Source organism: Rhodnius prolixus, unplaced genomic scaffold (genome assembly GCF_049639745.1).
Source record: "Rhodnius prolixus isolate KJV_2025 unplaced genomic scaffold, Rpr scaffold_6, whole genome shotgun sequence".
Lineage (NCBI taxonomy): Eukaryota > Metazoa > Arthropoda > Insecta > Hemiptera > Reduviidae > Rhodnius > Rhodnius prolixus.
Window position 1 is genome coordinate 21828296 of NW_027411634.1, and position 22529 is coordinate 21850824.

General features: G+C 34.8%; 1 protein-coding gene across 7 annotated transcripts in view; it reads left to right on the plus strand.

Annotated features, from left to right (window-relative positions):
- Window positions 1-22529, plus strand: part of Ca-alpha1T (Ca[2+]-channel protein alpha[[1]] subunit T) — a 673619-nt gene that overhangs the window by 548175 nt on the left and 102915 nt on the right. For all 7 annotated transcript variants that reach the window (XM_074140614.1, XM_074140612.1, XM_074140616.1 and 4 more), the window contains one exon: window positions 18758-19040. In XM_074140614.1, coding sequence (XP_073996715.1) covers window positions 18758-19040 — 283 coding nt within the window. The remainder of the gene's footprint in view (window positions 1-18757; window positions 19041-22529) is intronic.

A 22529-nucleotide genomic window follows, 5' to 3' on the forward strand; every position in this document is an offset into this window, starting at 1 on the left:
CTTTTATAGCATCGCAGTTAAGGCCATGATAATGTCTTGTACGTCATTATAATGATACAAAATGCCGACAATGAACCAATTAATTTTTTGCCCCTTTGTCGTGTTGACCCTCAAGGTTAATTACCTTGGGCTACATTTTCCTAATTAAATAAAACAAATATAGTACAATTACTGAATTATTTTTATATATCCTGTAATGGTTGACAAATTTTAATACCAAATTTTTTTTTTTTCCCTGTAGTTGTTTTTCTATATTTTTGAAGGAAAAAGGAAAGCAAAATTAAAGGACCCAGGGAAAAATAATTTTCTTCTTTTTTTTCTCTTTCTGCGTAGTTATACCAGGAAAAGCCAGATAATTGGCCGTGGTAAAAGAAAAATTAACTTAGAAAAATGTCTGGGCCAGATGATGTAATGGTATGAGGTCCTTTTCTTTAATACTTGAGAAAATTAAATTATTTCCAAAACATTTTCCTTTAAAGTAGGTGGTTTTCTTTATTTGACGTGTATCGTTATTAATTAATACTGATAATAATATTGGCATAATAAAGGATATTATCAATTTTTATCGTAAAAGTGTAATTAAAAAAAGATTTAAATCATTTTTTTAGCACCCTTAGAAAGTATTTCGAACTGATTAGGTTATTTTCAGCACATTTTTGGGAAAAATTGGGTAAAATATTTCATAAGGCAATGTGTTTTCATCTTGGGAAAGGTTTGAAAAATTTTTCTAAGTAATTTATGCAAATTAAGAGAGCAATTAGGAGCACCTGGTGCAGCCGCTTTTTAATGGCCTTTTTTATAATTTGTAAATAACGACTTGGGTTTGTGTGTTTCTATTATTGTGTTTTAATTGGTTTAGCTTATTGTGACCATTACTTCTTAAATTATTTTAAGAGAATTATTACTGAGACACAATTTAGAATTTTGGGCATATTCTCCTGTTTACCATCGCTTTCATTGTCAAAAAAATCACCCAAATATTGTAACTATATAAAAAATTAAATGCTTCTTTATATTGCCCTGTTTTTCCACCTATTAATGGAGAAGTACATGTTCTGTATAAATTTAAAATTTGAAGATAATTGTTAAAAAGTAGTTCAATTAGGCTAAAATGCGTTTTTCATTTATCCCAAATTTTAGAAAACGATTCTTATGAATTATTGTTCATTGTTTTTGGTGGACTAATTCATTAATCCAGAAATGAGCCGTTTATTTTGAAAGTGGGGCAAGTCCATTTTTGAAAAAAATGAAGATAATGGTAATTATAGATAAAACCTAGTATGATCTTTTTATCTGTAAACAATTTAGAGTCAAAAAAATTCAGAATCCTAATATTTGGGCGATGGAAGTTTTAGCTCTTAACAATATTGTAAATATGTTTAATTTGAAAATGGTGCAAGTCCATCTTAGGTTGAAATTATTTAACCGTGCAGCAAAATTTAACTCCGGTTGCTGTATGGTGAAGCAAATGTGATGGTTTAACATCATGTCTTATCTATCTATCTTTGGTATTGGTAATCGGTGATTCTACAATATTTCATAAAATTTATTATTATTTAATAATAATAAGTACATCTTAATTTTGTGTTTCGATAATAACACCAACTTCGGGAAATTTTAGTACTATTGGCAACACTGAAAAACTGTAAATTGTATAACATTCGACTTATATTATCGGCTATCAAGTAAATTGTGTTGTTTTGTGCTCGGTGTACGAAAAAAGTTTCATTATTTGAAAATTAATAACGGATTGTGGTTTATTTTATAAAAAGAAAAAATGGCTGAAACCGATTACAACGGTAATTATAACTCTGATACATCTGAAAGTGAATTTGGTAGGTAACGAAAATAAAATAGAAATACTTTTCTGGGTAATAACGGCATTTCAATGAAATCCTCATTTGCTAGTAATTTTATTATGTTTGTAGAAATAAGACCCATGACAATCGGTAATAAAAGAAGAATCTTGGAATCAGAATCTGAATACGAAGGCAATTCGGACCAAAATGATTCAAAAAAAGAAGAAGAATAGTTGAACTATTGATTAGTATTTTGTTTTTATTGTTAAAAAAGATTGATACGACTGAAATATTATCCACTTAAATCAACGATTACAATAATTCATTAATTTTGAAAGTGAGGCAAGTCCATTTAGTTATAATAAAACCTTTATTTTCCTTAGCCAGCGCTATAAACACTATTAGATTATAAACTTACATTATCTAACACCACAAAATACAAAAATATGTCTACTAATATTTACCAATATTTTTAAATTTATTGAACTGCAAAACCTTAAATATCTGGAAATAACAAAAAATGGACTTGCCCCACTTTCAAAATAAACGGCACAAATAAGAAAGAATTACTCCAATTTCAGTCATTATTTGGTATTTTTACCCTATTTTTAGTTCATTCTATCATTACAGCAGACATAACAGAAAACACGATAACCTTAACAATGTCAAAGAATGGTTACAATTGTCAATTGTTATAAAGCTCGACAGCTCGGACAAAAATTACAAATAATAACTGAAATTGGCAACATTCTTTTTTCCTTCTAACGTATTCATTTTAAACGGATAAACTAAGCTGACTAAATTTTTAGTTAATAAAAGTTTTAATGACCAAGTTATCGGCCAGGACTACGAAAGTTTTGTGAATCTAGTGTTGAGTTTTTGCCAAAAGTGATAACTTTTGTTAGTATGAGGAGGAAGAATCTCTTACTAATTTTTTATTTTATTTCTTATTTTCAAAACTATTTTTTAATGTTATTTAATTCATTTTTTTCTTCTTTTTTTGTAAATTGTACGTTTGGAAATTGAAGAGATTGGCCAGAAATTAGGTGTTTTTGTTGATAAAAATAATGAGGCCGGAAGTAGATAAATGTAGTTTTATGTGAATAGGTTACTGAGTAAGCAGGTGCAAAGAGATATTTAACCAGAGATCTTACCTATCTGCCAAACCAGTTTAAAGTGTGCAACATTGCATGAATAATTTGGGGTTAATATATTGCTTTACATTTAAGCTGTGCACTACATAACTTTGGTTTATTACCTTCTTCCTTGGTTATCCACTTTATTTTATTTTCTCTCTTCAAGAATTTTTACAACTGTTCTTGTAAGTACAACAAGTAAAAAGGAATGAATGTACAATAAATATGGACGTAAACTTAGCGTCAGCGCACGTACACTGGCTTGATTTCTTGAACGGAGGCCATCGCTGGATTATAGGCCCTCATGATGTTAGGCATTAAGACATTAAGACGTGGTTAACATCAATAATTTTTTAATAAGATGTTTTTTTTATTCCTGCTTTTCAATAGTTTAATTGTTGCGTTATTTATTTGTAATAACCAGGCTCTGAGGAAGACAATAAATTTGTCGAAACTTCGTAAAGACTGGATTTGATGTTTTTCTTTTCATTTTGACCGAATCCTCGCTAGTTTAATCCTAAATATGAATAGCAAATGATTGCTCTACAGTCTACACCAGGGGCCCCCAAACTTTTTACACAGGGGGCCCCACAGTTCACTGTCCCTCAGACCGTTGGAGGGCCGGACTATAAAACAAACTATTTTAAAGTAAAAAACAAAACAAAACGGGAAAAAATAGAATATTTAAAATAAAGAACAAGTAAATTTAAATCTCCAAACTGCCCCCAGTATTTCTGTGGGAACTACGGGCCTGCTTTTGGCTAATGAGATGGTCAATGTCCGGTTTAGTTATAGTGCTTTGCCTTTCTTCCTACTTCTGCTGTTATTTTTCGGAGCCGTGACGCGTGCGTCCCGCGTCATCGGATATTACTACTGTACATGAGCGACGCAGCGCTTTGCAGCGGCGCTATATATAGTGCTCCTCTCACTAACCACCAATGAAAGAGATGCCCCTTCCGGAAGTGTGGCGGGGGCCGGATAAATATCCTCAGGGGGCCCGACGGCCGTAGTTTGGGGACCCCTGGTCTACACTATCTAACTTAACCATCTCCTAAAAAAAGCACATTCAAGTTATCTCTCAACTGGTATCGTCGGATCAAATTTGATCCGAGCGTTTCTCATTTGTGTGGCATTTTGTAGGAATTAACTATAAACATCTCCCCTTCTCTGAATTCTCCTCCTTCATCCTCAAAAACAATCGACCAAATCAGTCGTTCTTGAGCAGTGCAAGTAAATAAAATATAGGTTTTGGGTCGAATTTGACCCGATAATACCATTTACGTTATAATTTTTTTCTTAATATTTTTTATTTTTATGTTTTTGAGTTTGTTTTCTGTTCTATTTTTTAATATTATTCTATAATATTAAATATTATATAATTCTAAATATTACTGTTCAGTTAAGCTGGTCCATGAACTAGGAAAGCTAAATTTGTCTTACTCGGGGACATTACGAAAAAAATAAAAAAGAAAACCCCTCTTATACGAGGGTCGTTTGAAAAGTCCGTGCAAAGTCAGAGAGATAGCACCACTGGCGCGTATCGAGGTTATGTTTAGTTAGTAGCATCTCTTGGAAGAGCACACACCAAGTTTCAGCCAGATCGGACTATTTCTTTGTGTTTGGCATTCCTTTGAATCGAGGAAGTCGAGTGATTTTCAAAAAATGGACGAAAAAGAATTTCGTGTGTTGATTAAACACTACTTTATGAAAGGCAAAACGCCTCAGGAGACTAAAGAGAAGCTTGATAAACATTATGGTGACTCTGCACCTTCGATTAGAACAGTTTATAAGTGGTTTCACAATTTTCGGAGTGGCCATATGGGCACAAGTGACGCTGAACGTTCTGGACGCCCTGTTGAGGTTACTACTCCAGAAATCATTGATAAAATCCATGATATGGTGATGGATGACAGAAGAGTGAAGTAGTTGCGTGAGATTGCTAGTGCTGTGGGCATCTCGAATGAACGGGTACATAATATTTTGCATCAACATTTGGACATGACAAAGCTATCCGCAAGATGGGTGCCGCGATTGCTCACGCTTGACCAAAAACGAAAACGTGTGAAGTGTTACAAGGACGGTTTGCAGCTGTTCCAGAAGAATCCGCAGGACTTTCAGCGTCGTTTCGTCACTGTGGATGAAACATGGATACATCACTACACTCCTGAGACCAAAGAACAATCTAAACAATGGGTTACCAAGGGGGAATCTGCGCCAAAAAAGGCGAAGACCGTTCCTTCGGCCGGAAAGATTATGGCGACTGTCTTTTGGGATTCGCAAGGAATAGTCCTCATCGACTATCTGGAAAAGGGTAAAACTATTACAGGTGCATATTATTCATCGTTATTGGACCGTTTGAAAACCGAGCTGCAAGAAAAACGCCCACGATTGGCCCACAAAAAAGTCCTTTTCCATCACGACAACGCACCAGCTCACACCTCAGCAGTTGTGGTCGCAAAATTAATGGAAATAGGGTTCCAACTCGTTTCACATCCCCCCTATACTCCAGACTTGGCTCCCTCGGACTACTATTTGTTCCCCAATATGAAGAAATGGCTGGTGGGAAAAAGATTTTATTCAAACGAGGAGGTGATTGCAGAAACGAATGGCTATTTTTCAGACTTGGTCAAATCCTATTATTCTGAAGGGATCAACAAACTAGAGCAGCGTTGGACGAAGTGTATAAGCCTAAAAGGAGACTATGTTGAAAAATAAAAAAGGTTTACCCCAAAAAATTAAGTAGTTTTTATTTTTGCACGGACTTTTCAAACGACCCTCTTATATAATTCCAAATAAAGAAAACTACCGTCGGAACTTCATTGTTTGTCTTTACTGGCAACAAAACGGTGGTGTTTTGTACCAAAACAAAGCCAGTAGGTTATACTCGCATCATGGCAATTCAGCACTTGCAGAATTATGGAAAAACAAAACTTTTTTGGTTTTTCTTAATCTTATTAAACAAATTTAACAAAATATTCATCATTTTCGTTAGCTAAATAAATTTTCTAACAAAAACTAAATCGACTTTAATTATATCAATGACCTTTTAAAAGTAATGTGCATTTAAAGTTTCGGGTCAAAGCTGACCCGGCGATACCAGTTGAAGTTGAGATTTTGAGGATACCAGTTAAGGGTTATTAAAAACGATAAATATAATAAATTATAAATATTTACATTGAAAAATTGATTTATTATCAATGAATTGAGAATCTTTAAAGTACCAATTCATCTTGGATATTTAAAGAGAGGAAGGTAAATTAGGAAAAAATCTATTTACACTTGGAGGTCTCTTATATGTATAACAATTACTGTAGTTTAGAAATTAAATAGTGCATCCATTTATTTTTTTATTTTTTTTTTTGGGCGCATCAACAGCTGAGGTCATTAGCGCCCGGAGCTTTTTCCAGTGCACTGCCGGCCTCCGGACAGTGTTCTCTCGTTACAGACAACACTGTCCATCACCGGACAGTGAGCTGTAAGAAGCTCCTAGGAAGAGAAAATCTAAGGGTCAGCTGCTGGATTCGAACCCGGGACCTCCGCGTGGGAGTCCAGTATGCTAACCTCATAGCTAATCCCTTCCCTTATTATTATATTATTATTATTATTATTATCATCATCAAAATAGAATCACAAAGCCCATTCGCTAAATGATGTTTCCATTTAGGATTAGGAGAATTAACACTAAACTACATTACACACATTTGAGAAGGTTATAGTACTTGAGGTTTCCTAATAGAACCTCCCGAGAGAATAAGCAGAAAATTAAGAGAAAGTGAGAGACCTAGACCCGGTTTTCTCAGGTGAAACTCTCTTTCCTCTTAACCAGACCGCTGCCTCTGGATAATTAGGTGATATATTTCCTTGCCGCCAACAACCACACAATTTCTCCTTGGCTTTAAGCCAATTCTATTTGATAAAAGCATTCTGCTAAATTTGATGTAACTAGAGGAGGATCTTGGGGTAATGTGGTAAAAATTTTTGGAGTAATCACAATCATACTTTGAGGCTATTTTTGAGGAAAAAATGAGACTTATGTAGTTATTTTATTGCAGGAGTAAGTAAAACTAAAACTTTTACTGCAATTTGCTCATTTCCACTCATCTTAACTTACTACAGGAGCTCCAGAAACACTGAAGAGCTGTCTTAGCCAATACTTTACTAACATGAGCAACTTTACAGCCTCGGGTAGCCTCAGTTTTCCCCTCGATCCATCCGTTTCCATGTACGAGGTGTGGCTATTAAATAACGAGACTATTGCTGTAAAACATTTTATTTTAAATTTATACATATTTAGTTATTATCACCTTCAATATACACCTCTCCCCTATCCCTACAACGCTCCATGCGAATTTACCATTGTTCGAAACAGTGCTGGAAGTCTTTTGCTGTGAGCTCCTGCATGACGCGTGCCGCTTTTTCTTTTACAGCTTCAACGGACTGAAATCGTGTCCCTTTTAATGCAGATTTGACTTTGGGGAACAGATAAAAGTCACACGGGGCCAGATGAGGCGAATAAGGCGGATGCCCTAAAACTGGGATGTTGTGCTTGGCTAGAAACGGTCTTGACAGACAATGCAGTGTGAGCCGGCGCGTTGTCTTGATTGAGAACCCGTGACTTGTTCTTCCATAAATCGGGTCGTTTTTTCCTTACTCTTTCACGGAGTTGAACAAGCACCTCACGGTATTAATGTTGATTAATTATAATCGATATTTTCATCCGTTTTGAACGTGGAAGTGGGACCCGGGTGGTCATCATCTCCGATGCCTTCTTGGCCATCTTGGAAACGCTTGAACCATGTGTAGTATCATGTTTTCGGCAAAACGAAACTAACACCTCTTACACGAACGACGGTTCCGGTCAGACAGATTTCTCTACAAACACGTGAGATGCTGCACAATCGAAAGAGAAGGCTTTAGACTGCACAGTTGTCGGTCGTTAGGATTTGGCGCATGCATAGTTCTTCTGTAGCAGCATCAGTCTCGTTATTTAATAGCCACACCTCGTACATCTATTGCCCGGCTTAGCTTCAACTTTGCAACTGCTCCACCGCCAACTACCATCTCTTCTTGGATTGACTTTTTCTTCGTTTATCGGTCAAAGAGCCTTTAGTCATTCATTCATTTTTACAAAACGTGAAACCAATCGAGTCGCTTATTTTAAGAATGTAGAAAATAATATCCTTGACATTCCTTGATTGAAACAAGTAAATTATAAATAACGCTTGTCTGATTGGGCAAGCGCACGTACGAACAGGAAATTTAAAAAACAAAAAAGGCCCAAAAAATCCGATATTACACTTAGAAACTGTACCGGAAAGGAAGTAAGTGCATTTGTACTGTTGCACTTTTTTAGTCTGCTTCAGTTTTCTCGAAAGTGGCCCTTAACTATTTTTTGTTTCTTTTAATTTCACTTTAAACGACTTTTCTTTTTTTCTAGAAAAAATTAGTTTTCTCTGAGAAGCTTTCTCATCTGCGAGAAAACTTCTATACGTATTTTCGAATTACTTTAATAGTATTAACTCCACGTCCTTCTAAAAAAGTACTTATCGAAGTACATCTAACGGGATTGAAATAACGAATAAAAAATCAATTTTTCCGGGAGTTGAAAATTTGTGTTTCCCTTGATTTTTAACAATTTTGAGAATTATGCAAGGTTGTCTAGTGCACCAATCACAAGCTGATTAATTATTCTAACAAACCTCTGTTTTTGTTCTTGTTTAAATTGTTTAACAGCTAACTTTCGTATGTTATTGATTAAATAGTGGTTATAAATAGTTTATATTTCAATACATATGTACGAGGGTCGTTTGAAAAGTCCGTGCAAAGTCAAAGAGATAGCACTACTGGCGCGTATCGAGGTTATGTTTAGTTAGTAGCATCCCTTGGAAGAACACACACCAAGTTTCAGCCAGATCGGTCTATTTCTTTGTGTTTGGCATTCGTTTGAATCGAGGAAGTCGAGTGATTTTCAAAAAATGGACGAAAAAGAATTTCGTGTGTTGATTAAACACTACTTTATGAAAGGCAAAACGCCTCAGGAGACTAAAGAGAAGCTTGATAAACATTATGGTGACTCTGCACCTTCGATTAGGACAGTTTATAAGTGGTTTCAAAATTTTCGGAGTGGCCATATGGGCACAAGTGACGCTGAACGTTCTGGACGCCCTGTTGAGGTTACTACTCCAGAAATCATTGATAAAATCCATGATATGGTGATGGATGACAGAAGAGTGAAGGTGCGTGAGATTGCTAGTGCTGTGGGCATCTCGAATGAACGGGTACATAATATTTTGCATCAACATTTGGACATGACAAAGCTATCCGCAAGATGGGTGCCGCGATTGCTCACGCTTGACTAAAAACGAAATCGTGTGTAGTGTTGCAAGGACGGATTGCAGCTGTTTCAGAAGAATCCGCAGGACTTTAAGCGTCGTTTCGTCACTGTGGATGAAACATGGATACATCACTACACTCCTGAGACCAAAGAACAATCTAAACAGTGGGTTACCAAGGGGGAATCTGCGCCAAAAAAGGCGAAGACCGTTCCTTCGGCCGGAAAGATTATGGCGACTGTCTTTTGGGATTCGCAAGGAATAATCCTCATCGACTATCTGGAAAAGGGTAAAACTATTACAGGTGCATATTATTCATCGTTATTAGACCGTTTGAAAACCGAGCTGCAAGAAAAACGCCCACGATTGGCCCACAAAAAAGTCCTTTTCCATCACGACAACGCACCAGCTCACACCTCAGCAGTTGTGGTCGCAAAATTAATGGAAATAGGGTTCCAACTCGTTTCACATCCCCCCTATACTCCAGACTTGGCTCCCTCGGACTACTATTTGTTCCCCAATATGAAGAAATGGCTGGCGGGAAAAAGATTTTATTCAAACGAGGAGGTGATTGCAGAAACGAATGGCTATTTTTCAGACTTGGACAAACCCTATTATTCGGAAGGGATTAACAAACTAGAGCAGCGTTGGACGAAGTGTATAAGCCTAAAAGGAGACTATGTTGAAACATAAAAAAGGTTTACCCCAAAAAATTAAGTAGTTTTTATTTTTGCACGGACTTTTTAAATGACCCTCGTATGTTATTATTTGTATAAATTTCATCTAGCTCAGTTATACCTGAATTCTATTGTAACTTCATTATTTTATTACATGTAGATTATGTTTTCTAAATTCCCTGAGTTTTCTAAATTATCTGTATGGGAAATAGTATTGGCTAAAAGTAATCCACAGTCCATAACAGAGATTGTTATGTACATATGTTGATAACGGCAGTAGACACCAAATCCACAAAATGGCTAGAAAGGATTAGAGTTAGCAGTCTGGATTATTGGCCTAAATGTAAATTGTTCCTGAAGATACTTCAGGATTAAAGTTGTCTTCCATTGGGAACTTTAAAGATAAATCATTCTAACGGGAATATTTTCTTTCTATTTAATTTCCGGTTTTAAGGAGGTTTAGAATAAAATTGCCCTTCTATTATTAGTGTTTCATCGTAAGTTTAAATTTTGATGTTAGGCTATCTTGACATAGAAGTACAATTGATTTGCCTCTAATAATTACGGACATGAAATAAATCCCAAAAAATATTATTTTTGCTCAGTATTTAAGACCTATTGCCAATTATTGAATATTTTGCTATATCTATTACACTGATGGTTGCTAAGATTGTAGAGACTTCATTTATCTCTTCGCTAATGATAATGGAAAATTAATTTCTAATATCATTCGATCTAAATAACTTTCTAATTTAACTTAATGACTAAATTAATAATGTTTAGAATCTTGTTGAGTGCAAATTATTGTTACCAAAGTGCACAAATGTAATTGTTGTTTGGCTTAATTGTACTTTCTTGCCCAAGTCCATCCATCTTTGGCAATACTTTTTGAAATCAGGTCACATTTTCTTTCGTGAAATTATTCAGTAAATTTATGATTATATTGTATTTGTATGCATATTGTTTAGCTGCAATGGCAAAAAACCAATGCAGTATATTCACAATGTGACATATATTATGCATTAAATATGAAGTATATATTGCATAAATCTGCATTACGTTTAAAGTAAAGAAATTGTATTGCGTGAAGTCCGTACATTTACGTTCAGGTATAGCGTATTTAAACACATAAATGTATATTTAAATAATAATAATAACAATATTGCAGTTCTTATTATAAAGGGTGAACCAGTAATATCCATAGGTCTACTGTGTAGAAGTCTAAAGTGGAGTTCAATGACGTATTGATCAACTTCATATTTTCCACTGTTCTTGAGTGATGACACTTTAATTTTTTTCCCCTAAAATCATTACTTTGTTGCAATAAAAATTGTTAATACTCAGAAAGTTTTAGTCCGAATTCGATTCTGCTGACACGGTTAGAAAAACAGATAAATTTTCTAAAAAATTGACACCATTTCGAAGCATAAATTATTCTCCAAACAGCCTCAATCTTTCTCCTGGATACTGGGAAAATAAAAGTAATCGAAATTTTTAAGAAAAACTCATTAGGTCCTTACGTGATCATTATCAGACCTAGGTGCTGGCCACTTTTTGGTAAAAGTTTCCTTGTCTAATGGGCTTTCTAACGGTATATCATTTTCCAGGATTCCTTTTATCTTCGTATGAAAAATTACGTTTGTATTGGTTTGCAATAAAAATGTTAACCTACTTGTATTAGTTAATACCTAATTCCGATATAAGGGTATAAGGGTTAGGGGGTTCAAAGGGTTGTTAAGGCTTATTCACATTATTATCTTTTTCAACAGTGCAGTTATGTTTGAAATCGTAATTTGGAGTAAATACAAACTACATATATGAAGTTTTGTTTAAGTACTTGTTTAAAATATTTCCTAACATTTTCTCAAATATTTCAGTGAGATCAGAAGTAAATGTTTAAATTGCAATTTGTAACCTTTGACTTCCTTATTTTAAGACAATCCACTTTAAAAATTGACTATTGGTCCATCTAAAAGAGTTTTCAATGAATTAAACAACTTGATAAACTAACACTGTTGAGTGCTCGTGAACACGTTTTCTTGTAAAACAAACGTAATTTCTCATATGAAGATAAAAGGAATCCTAGAAAATGATTTACCGTTAGAAAGCCCATTAGGCAAGGAAACTTTTATAAAAAGTGCCAGCACCTAGGTCTGATAATGATCACATAAGGGCTTAATGAGTTTTTCTTAAAAATTTCGATTACTTTTATTTTTCCAGTATCCAGGAGGAAGATTAAGGCTGTTTGGAGAATAACTTATGCTTCGAAATGGTATCAATTTTTAGAAAATTTATCTGTCTTTCTAACCGTGTCAACAAGAATCGAATTCGGTCTAAAACTTTCTGAGTAATAACATTTTTATTGGGAAAAAGTAATGTTTTTAGGGAAAAAAATATAAAGTGACCTCACTCAAGAACAGTGGAAAATATGAAGTTGTCCAATACGTCATTGAACTCCACTTTAGATGTACCACACACAGTAGGCCTATGGACATTACTTACTGGTCCACCCTGTATAATGCAGGGTTGGGAACTCATTAGAGATTAACTGCAGGATGCTTTCGTTGCATTGCGAGATTTCTTAAATAGCTTCTCCTCATTAATGGCTGAGTGCCAGCGTCCTTTCAGGGTCCTTTTCCTGAACCTTGTTCATGAATAAAAAGATGGATGAAGAAAGAAAATAAATTATTAAGGAGACTTCTTATTTTATTATTCCTCCTTAGAATTCTTAAGACTTTTGATTAATATTTCGATTTAGTCGATTTTTAATCATATGTTACGTACCTTCTAAATACGCTCTTTTTTTTAGAAACAAAAATAATCATTTTAACTAATTCATTGTACTCATACAAATGGTATCGTTAGAACATTATTATTTATAACTTGAAACTGACTTTTACAAATTATCTTTCTCACTAAGCTTCCCTGTGGCAGAATTGGATTAGCTATTCATGGCGTACCTGAGACATACATAAAACAAAACGCAGCCGTTCAGAGGTAGGATGATAGTATACGCAATTACACAGAATGTGTGCAGTTTTGCACGGGCAAACTATAGCTAATTACATCATTATTCTACGCTCTGCTAGTATACAATACTTCTTCCCAAATTCGAAGCGAGAAGAGAAATTCGTCAAGTCCCATGTTTTTTTGTATTTCGGTTTCGAGCTCGCCATCCTAAATGCCTCAAAAAGATAAAAAATGCAGAATCTTAATCTCGGACAGTTTAAGTTGAAGCAGATATATCCATTTATCTTACATTTTGTCCGTCATGTTTATTGTATCCCTGACTGGTTTCGAACTTTTATCTTAAAAGTAGTTTAATCCATTCAATGTAGAGATTTCGATTTCATTTACGTAACCGCTACACTTGCTGACTACAGTTAATGTTGTTTTGAGTTACAGCTTATGTACATTTAGATTTCGCTTTTATATTTCACTTGTCTGTTTTAATTTGCTTCATTCGTTATTACAAATGTTACCCGGTAAAGTCAGGACAGTTTTTACATTCCAAGATGAATATTCGATCTGTTTTTTCACTTTCGCTTACTTTTTGTTTTAGTAAATTTTATTTTCGTAAGTAGTACTTTTCCTTAATAGAAAAATTGGAGTGACTTATTTTTAAATTGGTTTTGTGTCTTTTCAAAAGACACAGTCATATATTCAGTGAGTTTAATATGATGCTCACTACAACTCTTAATGTGTGTCAAATGATTCTAAAATTATTCAATGACCAGAAAGCAAAGCAGAAGGATTGTTTGATATCTCTTGAGTCTTGAACAGAAAACTAAACTCAAGAAATCGTTCAGTCCAGTTACTGTAAGAGTGACGTATCTCATACTTATTAAGGAAGAGTTTAGGCTTTTTCATTTGAAGGCAATTAATTGATACGTTCAGGGTGGTGAAAAATTTATGTTCAAGGCTATGCCTAGATAATCTTAAGGCTCGAAGGAGTAATTGTTTGTTCGAGTTTTTAATTATTTTCATTCTTATTATTTAGTTATTTTTTAGTTGCATCAACAACTGAGGTCATCGATGCTCGAAGCTTTTTCTTGTGCACGGCCGGCCTTCGGACAGAGTTCTCTCGTTACAAACCACTGTTCATCACTGGACAGTGAGTTGTAAGAAGCTCCTAGGTAGAGAAAATCTAGGGACCAGCAGCTGGATTTGAAGCTTGGCTTTCCTGGGATCGGTCTAGACCAGTGATGGCGAACCTATGACCCGCGGGACAGACACTGACCCGCGCAAGCTTTTTCACTGACCCACAATTGCTAGGCAACCATTTGTTTGTTCAAGCAGGTTGATTTAGATTTTCTAATTATGTGGATAATTTATGTTCTATCTGTATTTTTTTCAATCACGCATTGACACAAAAGCAATTTAAATGCTATCTATAACCTTTAGTTTGATCATTACAGTTCTAAAACGCAAATGACGTCTAATGCTTTTGTACTATTTGAAATAAAGCAAAAGTGTTTACAAAATATAAAATAAAATGTATAATTTTACTCATATTTTGTTTGTTAAAAAAATCGACAACCCAATGCAAATAACCATATTTAGATTTTTCTTCAGATAAAACACACTTTTGTAAGGTTTTGTTCAGTTATGTTTGTAAAAAGAGACTTCCATAGCACTTGTTTCGTCCCGTTTTACCCGTTAAGCCAATTGAATTTTAAAGATGTTTAGTTTTGAAAATATTCAGTTTAAAATTTTTAAACTTAACTCTTGTGCAAATGGGCATTAGTGACCCAAGAGCTAGTACTGAAAAAAAAAATGAACAAAATTTGACCCACGTCTCAAAAAGGTTCGCCATCCCTGGTCTAGACTATGGATTTCATTTAATGGTTAAAATGTGAAATTTATAGTAAAGTAGGTTTGCTAGTCGCCCTCGTCCATGATATCTAATTTGTGGTGTTGGACGTAAAGACTGCCTGAAAAAATGTAGGTATTACATAAAAGAGTTTCGATCAAAAATATCTCTGGACAACAAAAGACTGATTTATACTTCTATTTTAAAACCTATCTGGGCGTATGGAACAGAGCTGTGGGATTCAACCTAACGCTCCAATCTCCAAAGGATTCGATCTCTTCAATCTAAAATATGTACTTTGAACTATAGTAAACGCTCCATTTTATGTCTTCAACCTGGACTATAAACACTAACCTTAACATTTCTTTTATCGCACAAGTCGCTGAAAACACGATACAGAAAACTTCATTTTAACCTGCAATCTCATATCCTCTAGCTCAAAATCTTTCTTCGAGAACTCTTCCTGACAACCCCAGCAAGACGCCTTAAGAGACAGTGGCCTCGTGATCTCCTCTCAAGTGAAGAGAGCGACTAATAGTCTAATGTTTTGGAGCGTTACCACTGGGTAACTTCTCCACTCATTACCTTATCGTTTGTTACTCTGTTATCATTGTTACTTATAGCGCAAACGCGCTGATTGTAGCTCAAATAAACGTAAAAAAAAGGTGTTATAACCATTATTGTTAATAAATAGCGTCATTAAATAATATACGAGAAGGAATCAGCTCAGGCGATAGCGCATTCAGACCCCGCGTTCTAATCTTGCTGTTTACGACTCACTTACATCAGCTCACTGTCTGATAATGGGAATGTTGTTTGTGAACGATCTAGAGGCCACTGAAAAATGAAAAATAATAATGAAAAATGCCCCATAAATTAAAATATAATAATATTATTAAACCGTAGAAGAACTTCTTTTTTTCCAAACTGATTGAACCAAAAAATGCGTATTGATTATTTTTCCTTCTGTTTTTATTGTTGAATCAACCCACTAGAAGCATTATTAACCACGGCCCTTAAAATGGTAATATTTACATTTGAATAAACCAGACATAAATTACAGAAATAAAGTCGAATATTATAAGCGTATTAAAAAGCTAGCCAGCCTAAATGGGGCAATCAATGGTTTGTTCGGAGATAACTTGACGCCAGTCTCACAGACGCCAGTTCTTCCTTGTCAACAATACGAGCAGTACACCTAGTTAACTGTCATTTTTATTCATTCATTAAAAGAAGAAGTAGAAAAAGCTTTAAATTATTCTAACCAAAATACATCGATAATTACAAAATATTCGATATGTTCTAGAAATTTGCTTAAATAATTTATTGACCACCTGAGTTTACCCGTTAAACTATTCGATCAATTTTAGTGGTAATTATTGGATAAACATATTACAGATTCAGGACTAGTAGATAACTCTTTAATAGTTGAATGTTTTGAAGGGGGGCCTCCTAAATAGTTTATGAACAATCTGTGCTTGTTTGGATTATGTTGTGGTTGTGGGTAAGCATAACGAGCACTTGATGGTTGGGACGTATAACTGAATATAGAACAGCTTACATAAATGTATCGGCAACAAATTGAGGCCCCTGGCCAACAGGTGCCCTTCATTTATTACTATATTTGATTCAGAAGGCATAAAACGTTTTTCAAATATAAAGCAAGATTCCCTGCTTTGGAAAAGGGAGAATAATTGAGGTTATTTATTTATTTACTAGATAAATGTCTCAAATTAAAGAGTGTGACATATATAACGAACAACTTTTATCAACAGTTGGCAGAACTGCGAGCTGATTTAGTAATGAATTAACTTGGTAGGAAGAATGGCTAGTTGGTCTAATAACATCCCTCTTTAAGGTCCCCATCTGAATTTGTAAGTTTAAGTTTCCAGCATGGCCTATATCTAGGGTTGCCAACTGCCCTTTTTTTTTGGAAAGGACGCCTTTAATACCTGGTTGTCCTTGACCTTTCTTAAATTAGGAAAGGACGCCTTTTATCCTTTTTTCAGATATTATTCACACAAATCTAATTTATTTTATTGTATTTTTGATTTAAGTTCTGACTTCTGAGACTTCTTCATTTGGCGTGTTGTTTATCTGTTCTAACTGAACTGAATAGGTCAACAAGTTATTGATGTAACGATGAACAAAATTACCTATATTCTTATGGTAGTTGAATTCCTTTCATAATGCCGACGCTGTTTTGAGGCCTACTTTTTTGCAATTAATCACAGATTTCTGCATCAATTTTTAAAATAACCACTATTCATGGTATATCTTTCGAAAGGTGATTGTATGTAGATGTTTTTCATGAATAGTGCACGTTTTAAACTTATATAATATTTTTGAGAAAAATGAAGTCGAAAGTTTTTGGAAAAAATAGAAACTTGCTATTTCTTATGTTTGGGCCACAAAGTGAAATACTTCGATATTATTATTTTGGAATATAAATTAGCTTATTTAAAAGGAAATTTAACCTTCTTTCTAATGAGCTTATTGAAATTGCTGTAGCTACAATAGTTTGAGAAATATAGACAAATGTTTGCTAAAAAGTAGAAATACCTTAAAAAAACATAAAATTAAAATTATCTATAAAATGGAGCCGAATCGAGGCCATAGTTTATATAGAATTTTTTGTTGCAAATGATGCCCTGAATCACCTCCCGAAGTAACGGTAGTCTTAATGCTGAACACCCTGTATATTCCCGGGCCCCCAAATCCTGTCGACTGCCCTGAATATACCTAATTTATTTAAGGTGTCTTTTTTTGGAACTTTATAGAGTTGGCAACCCTACCTATATCCTGAAACTATTTCCAAAAAAAAAAATCCAAAAAACTTTAAAAAATAATAATATTAATTAATAATCCTAAAGAAATTATTGAGGTGACGTCAATAAATAAATGATGAACAAATCTCTTTTTTCACAACGACGTTTCACACCCCTATATAAAACCGCCTTTCCATTAATCCTAAACAGTTATGACGTAGCTCAACGTTAAACTTCACATATTTTATAATCTAAGTCATTTTCAAATATTATTGTTATTTTTAAGAAATTGCCATCCTATTTTTATTATTTCTAGACATTTTAAATTTTCAATCTTTATTCTAAAACATTTTGTATTTACTCAGGTTTGTTTGTACTCATTAGTTTGTATTAACATTAACGTATTATTCCTTTTGTACAAATCCTGAAGAAGGTAATATATTTACCGAAACGTAGGTATGTAAAATGAAATTTGTTCACGATATTTATTGGCTGCACCTCACTAATTTTCTTAAGGATAATCTAATAACAAAACCATCATTTTAATAATAATAATATTTTATTTTGTGACCACTCTGCCAATTTGGCACTTCCTACCTTAACAGCACGCCATCTTGTAGATAATATTTATATTAATAATTACTATAACTTGAATGAGACGAACCAATTTTGTCGAAAAGTTAGCACAATAAATGGGGTTGAATAGTTGTTTTGTTAGTGGCTCTAGGTCATCCTCAGAGCTTACTAAAATACGATAATATTTGGAGTAACTGTATTTAAAACATCAGTTTACATTGTATGCACATCAATCTGCTGAAATATTTTTACAAATTGGTTATTTTAATACATTTCTTCTTCTATGATCCTTATATATGTTCGTGTATGTTTTCGTATACGTACATGCATATGACTTATCGAACCTATAATTTCCATTATCTCTTTCGGAAGTAATAATTTTAGGCTTTCTTTTTGTTACTTAACAGATATACTTTTCCTTTGGAAACAAATTTTATGGAATTTAACAGAACTCTGGATCTTTTAATCCATTCTTACTAACCTCACTCAGAACATATTATTATTTCCATTTCTCACTAAACACGCGTAAATAAAGAGGTTATAAATAAGAACTTTGTTTAAAAAAAAACAATAAAATGATCAATTTTTCTTTCTTTGTATGTTTATATATAATGTTTTTGTGCTTAGTGTGAACTAATTGCATTTGTTGCATGCAGGCAGCTGGCCGCGTATTATTTCCACCAAGAGCAAGAAAGAGACTACATATGTTCAAGACCAGACGATAGCGGAATGCATCGTTGTGAAGATCTACCACCAATCAAACATGGCAATCTTATCTGTACAGCACCAGCACTACCCTGGAGTTCAAATATTCCAACAAATAGTTCTTGTGTGAATTGGAATCAGTATTATACTGATTGCAAGCCACAAGGATCGAATCCATTCCAGGGGACGATATCGTTTGATAATATTGGATTGGCTTGGGTTGCAATATTTTTGGTAAGTTTATTTTCACTTAGTTAATTTATTTAATAATTAATTTTTTTCCGATTATTTTAATGAAATGTGATATATTTCACATAAAAAGTAAAAGAAGACGTCAACGAAAGAACAATTCAAGACAGGAGATTCAATATTAGTTAAGACAATTTTGGGAATGAATGTTAGTGTTAATTTAGGTTAGCTTGAGAATAAAGGGAGATGGTACAAATTATGATAATTACGAGGGTCGTTTGAAAAGTCCGTGCAAAGTCAGAGAGATAGCACTACTGGCGCGTATCGAGGTTATGTTTAGTTAGTAGCATCTCTTGGAAGAACACACACCAAGTTTCAGCCAGATCGGTCTATTTCTTTGTGTTTGGCATTCGTTTGAATCGAGGAAGTCGAGTGATTTTCAAAAAATGGACGAAAAAGAAATTCGTGTGTTGATTAAACACTACTTTATGAAAGGCAAAACACCTCAGGAGACTAAAGAGAAGCTTGATAAACATTATGGTGACTCTGCACCTTCGATTAGAACAGTTTATAAGTGGTTTCAAAATTTTCGGAGTGGCCATATGGGCACAAGAGACGCTGAACGTTCTGGACGCCCTGTTGAGGTTACTACTCCAGAAATCATTGATAAAATCCATGATATGGTGATGGATGACAGAAGAGTGAAGGTGCGTGAGATTGCTAGTGCTGTGGGCATCTCGAATGAACGGGTACATAATATTTTGCATCAACATTTGGACATGACAAAGCTATTCGCAAGATGGGTGCCGCGATCGCTCACTCTTGACCAAAAACGAAATCGTGTGAAGTGTTGCAAGGACGGTTTGCAGCTGTTCTAGAAGAATCCGCAGGACTTTAAGCGTCGTTTCGTCACTGTTGATGAAACATGGATACATCACTACACTCCTGAGACCAAAGAACAATCTAAACAATGGGTTACCAAGGGGGAATCTGCGCCAAAAAAGGCGAAGACCGTTCCTTCGGCCGGAAAGATTATGGCGACTGTCTTTTGGCATTCGGAAGGAATAATCCTCATCGGAAAAGGGTAAAACTATTACAGGTGCATATTATTCATCGTTATTGGACCGTATGAAAACCGAGCTGCAAGAAAAACGCCCACGATTGGCCCACAAAAATGTCCTTTTCCATCACGACAACGCACCAGCTCACACCTCAGCAGTTGTGGTCGCAAAATTAATGGAAATAGGGTTCCAACTCGTTTCACATCCCCCCTATTCTCCAGATTTGGCTCCCTCGGACTACTATTTGTTCCCCAATATGAAGAAATGGCTGGCGGGAAAAAGATTTTATTCAAACGAGGAGGTGATTGCAGAAACGAATGGCTATTTTTCAGACTTGGACAAATCCTATTATTCGGAAGGGATCAACAAACTAGAGCAGCGTTGGACGAAGTGTATAAGCCTAAAAGGAGACTATGTTGAAAAATAAAAAAGGTTTACTCCAAAAAATTAAGTAGTTTTTATTTTTGCACGGACTTTTCAAACGACCCTCGTAATTATGAATGAACGTTGCGCTCCAAAATGCGCAACAATGCGCTCACTGCAAGCCAGTACTATCGATATATCAAAAGGACTAGTGCAGTGTTCAAACAGAATGTTCCATTGTATGGAGTAAACAATTTACGATATTCTAGATACTTCTGGCAACTAGCCCTTTCAACTATAACCACTTTAGTTTTGTAACCTTAAAGTAAAGTAACCTTCTTGTTGCCAATATAATTTTCTTCCTTATTTTTATCTATATGACCATGGACTTCTATGTATTTATCTAAAGGCATTAATAAATAAGTCAAAACTCAGTTAGTATTCCGTTTGCTCAGTGTACATGGTTTTGCCATAGCGGGCAAAACTTCAATTATTTTTAAGATTATTGTTTTATTAATTACAGTTTACTCGGTGTTTAATTAATATTTTTAAATTATTTGTACAATAAATTTATTATTCTGATGGCTGTGAAAGTGGAAGCTTCCATCTCAAAACGTCTTTTTACTAATAATTTAATTTAATTTCAATGCTTAATACACAGAACTCATTTCGTTTGGAAATTTTCTTTAAAAAAAGTCCCTCAGATGGAAGGAAACCAAATTTTAAAAACTCAAAGATCTTCGTCCTTCAAAATAAAAAAGTAAACAGACTTTTTCTCATGAACCGGAGGACTTCATTTGGCTAATTGCGGGTGCTTGTCTAGTAGTTATCAGAGTGGCTTTGTAAGTGGGAGATCCTCAGTTTGAATCCTGTGTGAAGCTACTTTTATATTTGTTACAAAAAATTTGTTTATAGTAAAGTATGAGCTTCCGCCCATGACACCTAATTGGTCGTTACACGTTAAGCCCAGCCTAAAAAAAAAATAGGCGATTACTTTACTTTTACTTACTTACGTTTCCATACCTTAGAGCTAGTGATTTCAAAGGCTATAAGATCATTAAGCTGTAACTTTAAATTAGACTAAAGCCATTATTCTTTCAGAATTAGCGATGAAGCAAAAGAATAAACTCTATAATATTTCTATATACTATATAATGTATTTCAGCTTACATTCCTCTAGCTTGAGGGTGATAAATAAGACAAACTAGCTCTGAATTGTATAAAAACAAGAAGAGACGCGTAAAACATAACGCTCTAATAACACAACATACTATGTCTTATACGAGGGTCGTTTGAAAAGTCCGTGCAAAGTCAGAGAGATAGCACTACTGGCGCGTATCGAGGTTATGTTTAGTTAGTAGCATCTCTTGGAAGAACACACACCAAGTTTCAGCCAGATCGGTCTATTTCTTTGTGTTTGGCATTCGTTTGAATCGAGGAAGTCGAGTGATTTTCAAAAAATGGACGAAAAAGAATTTCGTGTGTTGATTAAACACTACTTTATGAAAGGCAAAACGCCTCAGGAGACTAAAGAGAAGCTTGATAAACATTATGGTGACTCTGCACCTTCGATTAGAACAGTTTATAAGTGGTTTCAAAATTTTCGGAGTGGCCATATGGGCACAAGTGACGCTGAACGTTCTGGACGCCCTGTTGAGGTTACTACTCCAGAAATCATTGATAAAATCCATGATATGGTGATGGATGACAGAAGAGTGAAGGTGCGTGAGATTGCTAGTGCTGTGGGCATCTCGAATGAACGGGTACATAATATTTTGCATCAACATTTGGACATGACAAAGTTATCCGCAAGATGGGTGCCGCGATTGCTCACGCTTGACCAAAAACGAAATCGCGTGAAGTGTTGCAAGGACGGTTTGCAGCTGTTCCAGAAGAATCCGCAGGACTTTAAGCGTCGTTTCGTCACTGTGGATGAAACATGGATACATCACTACACTCCTGAGACCAAAGAACAATCTAAACAATGGGTTACCAAGGGGGAATCTGCGCCAAAAAAGGCGAAGACCGTTCCTTCGGCCGGAAAGATTATGGCGACTGTCTTTTGGGATTCACAAGGAATAATCCTCATCGACTATCTGGAAAAGGGTAA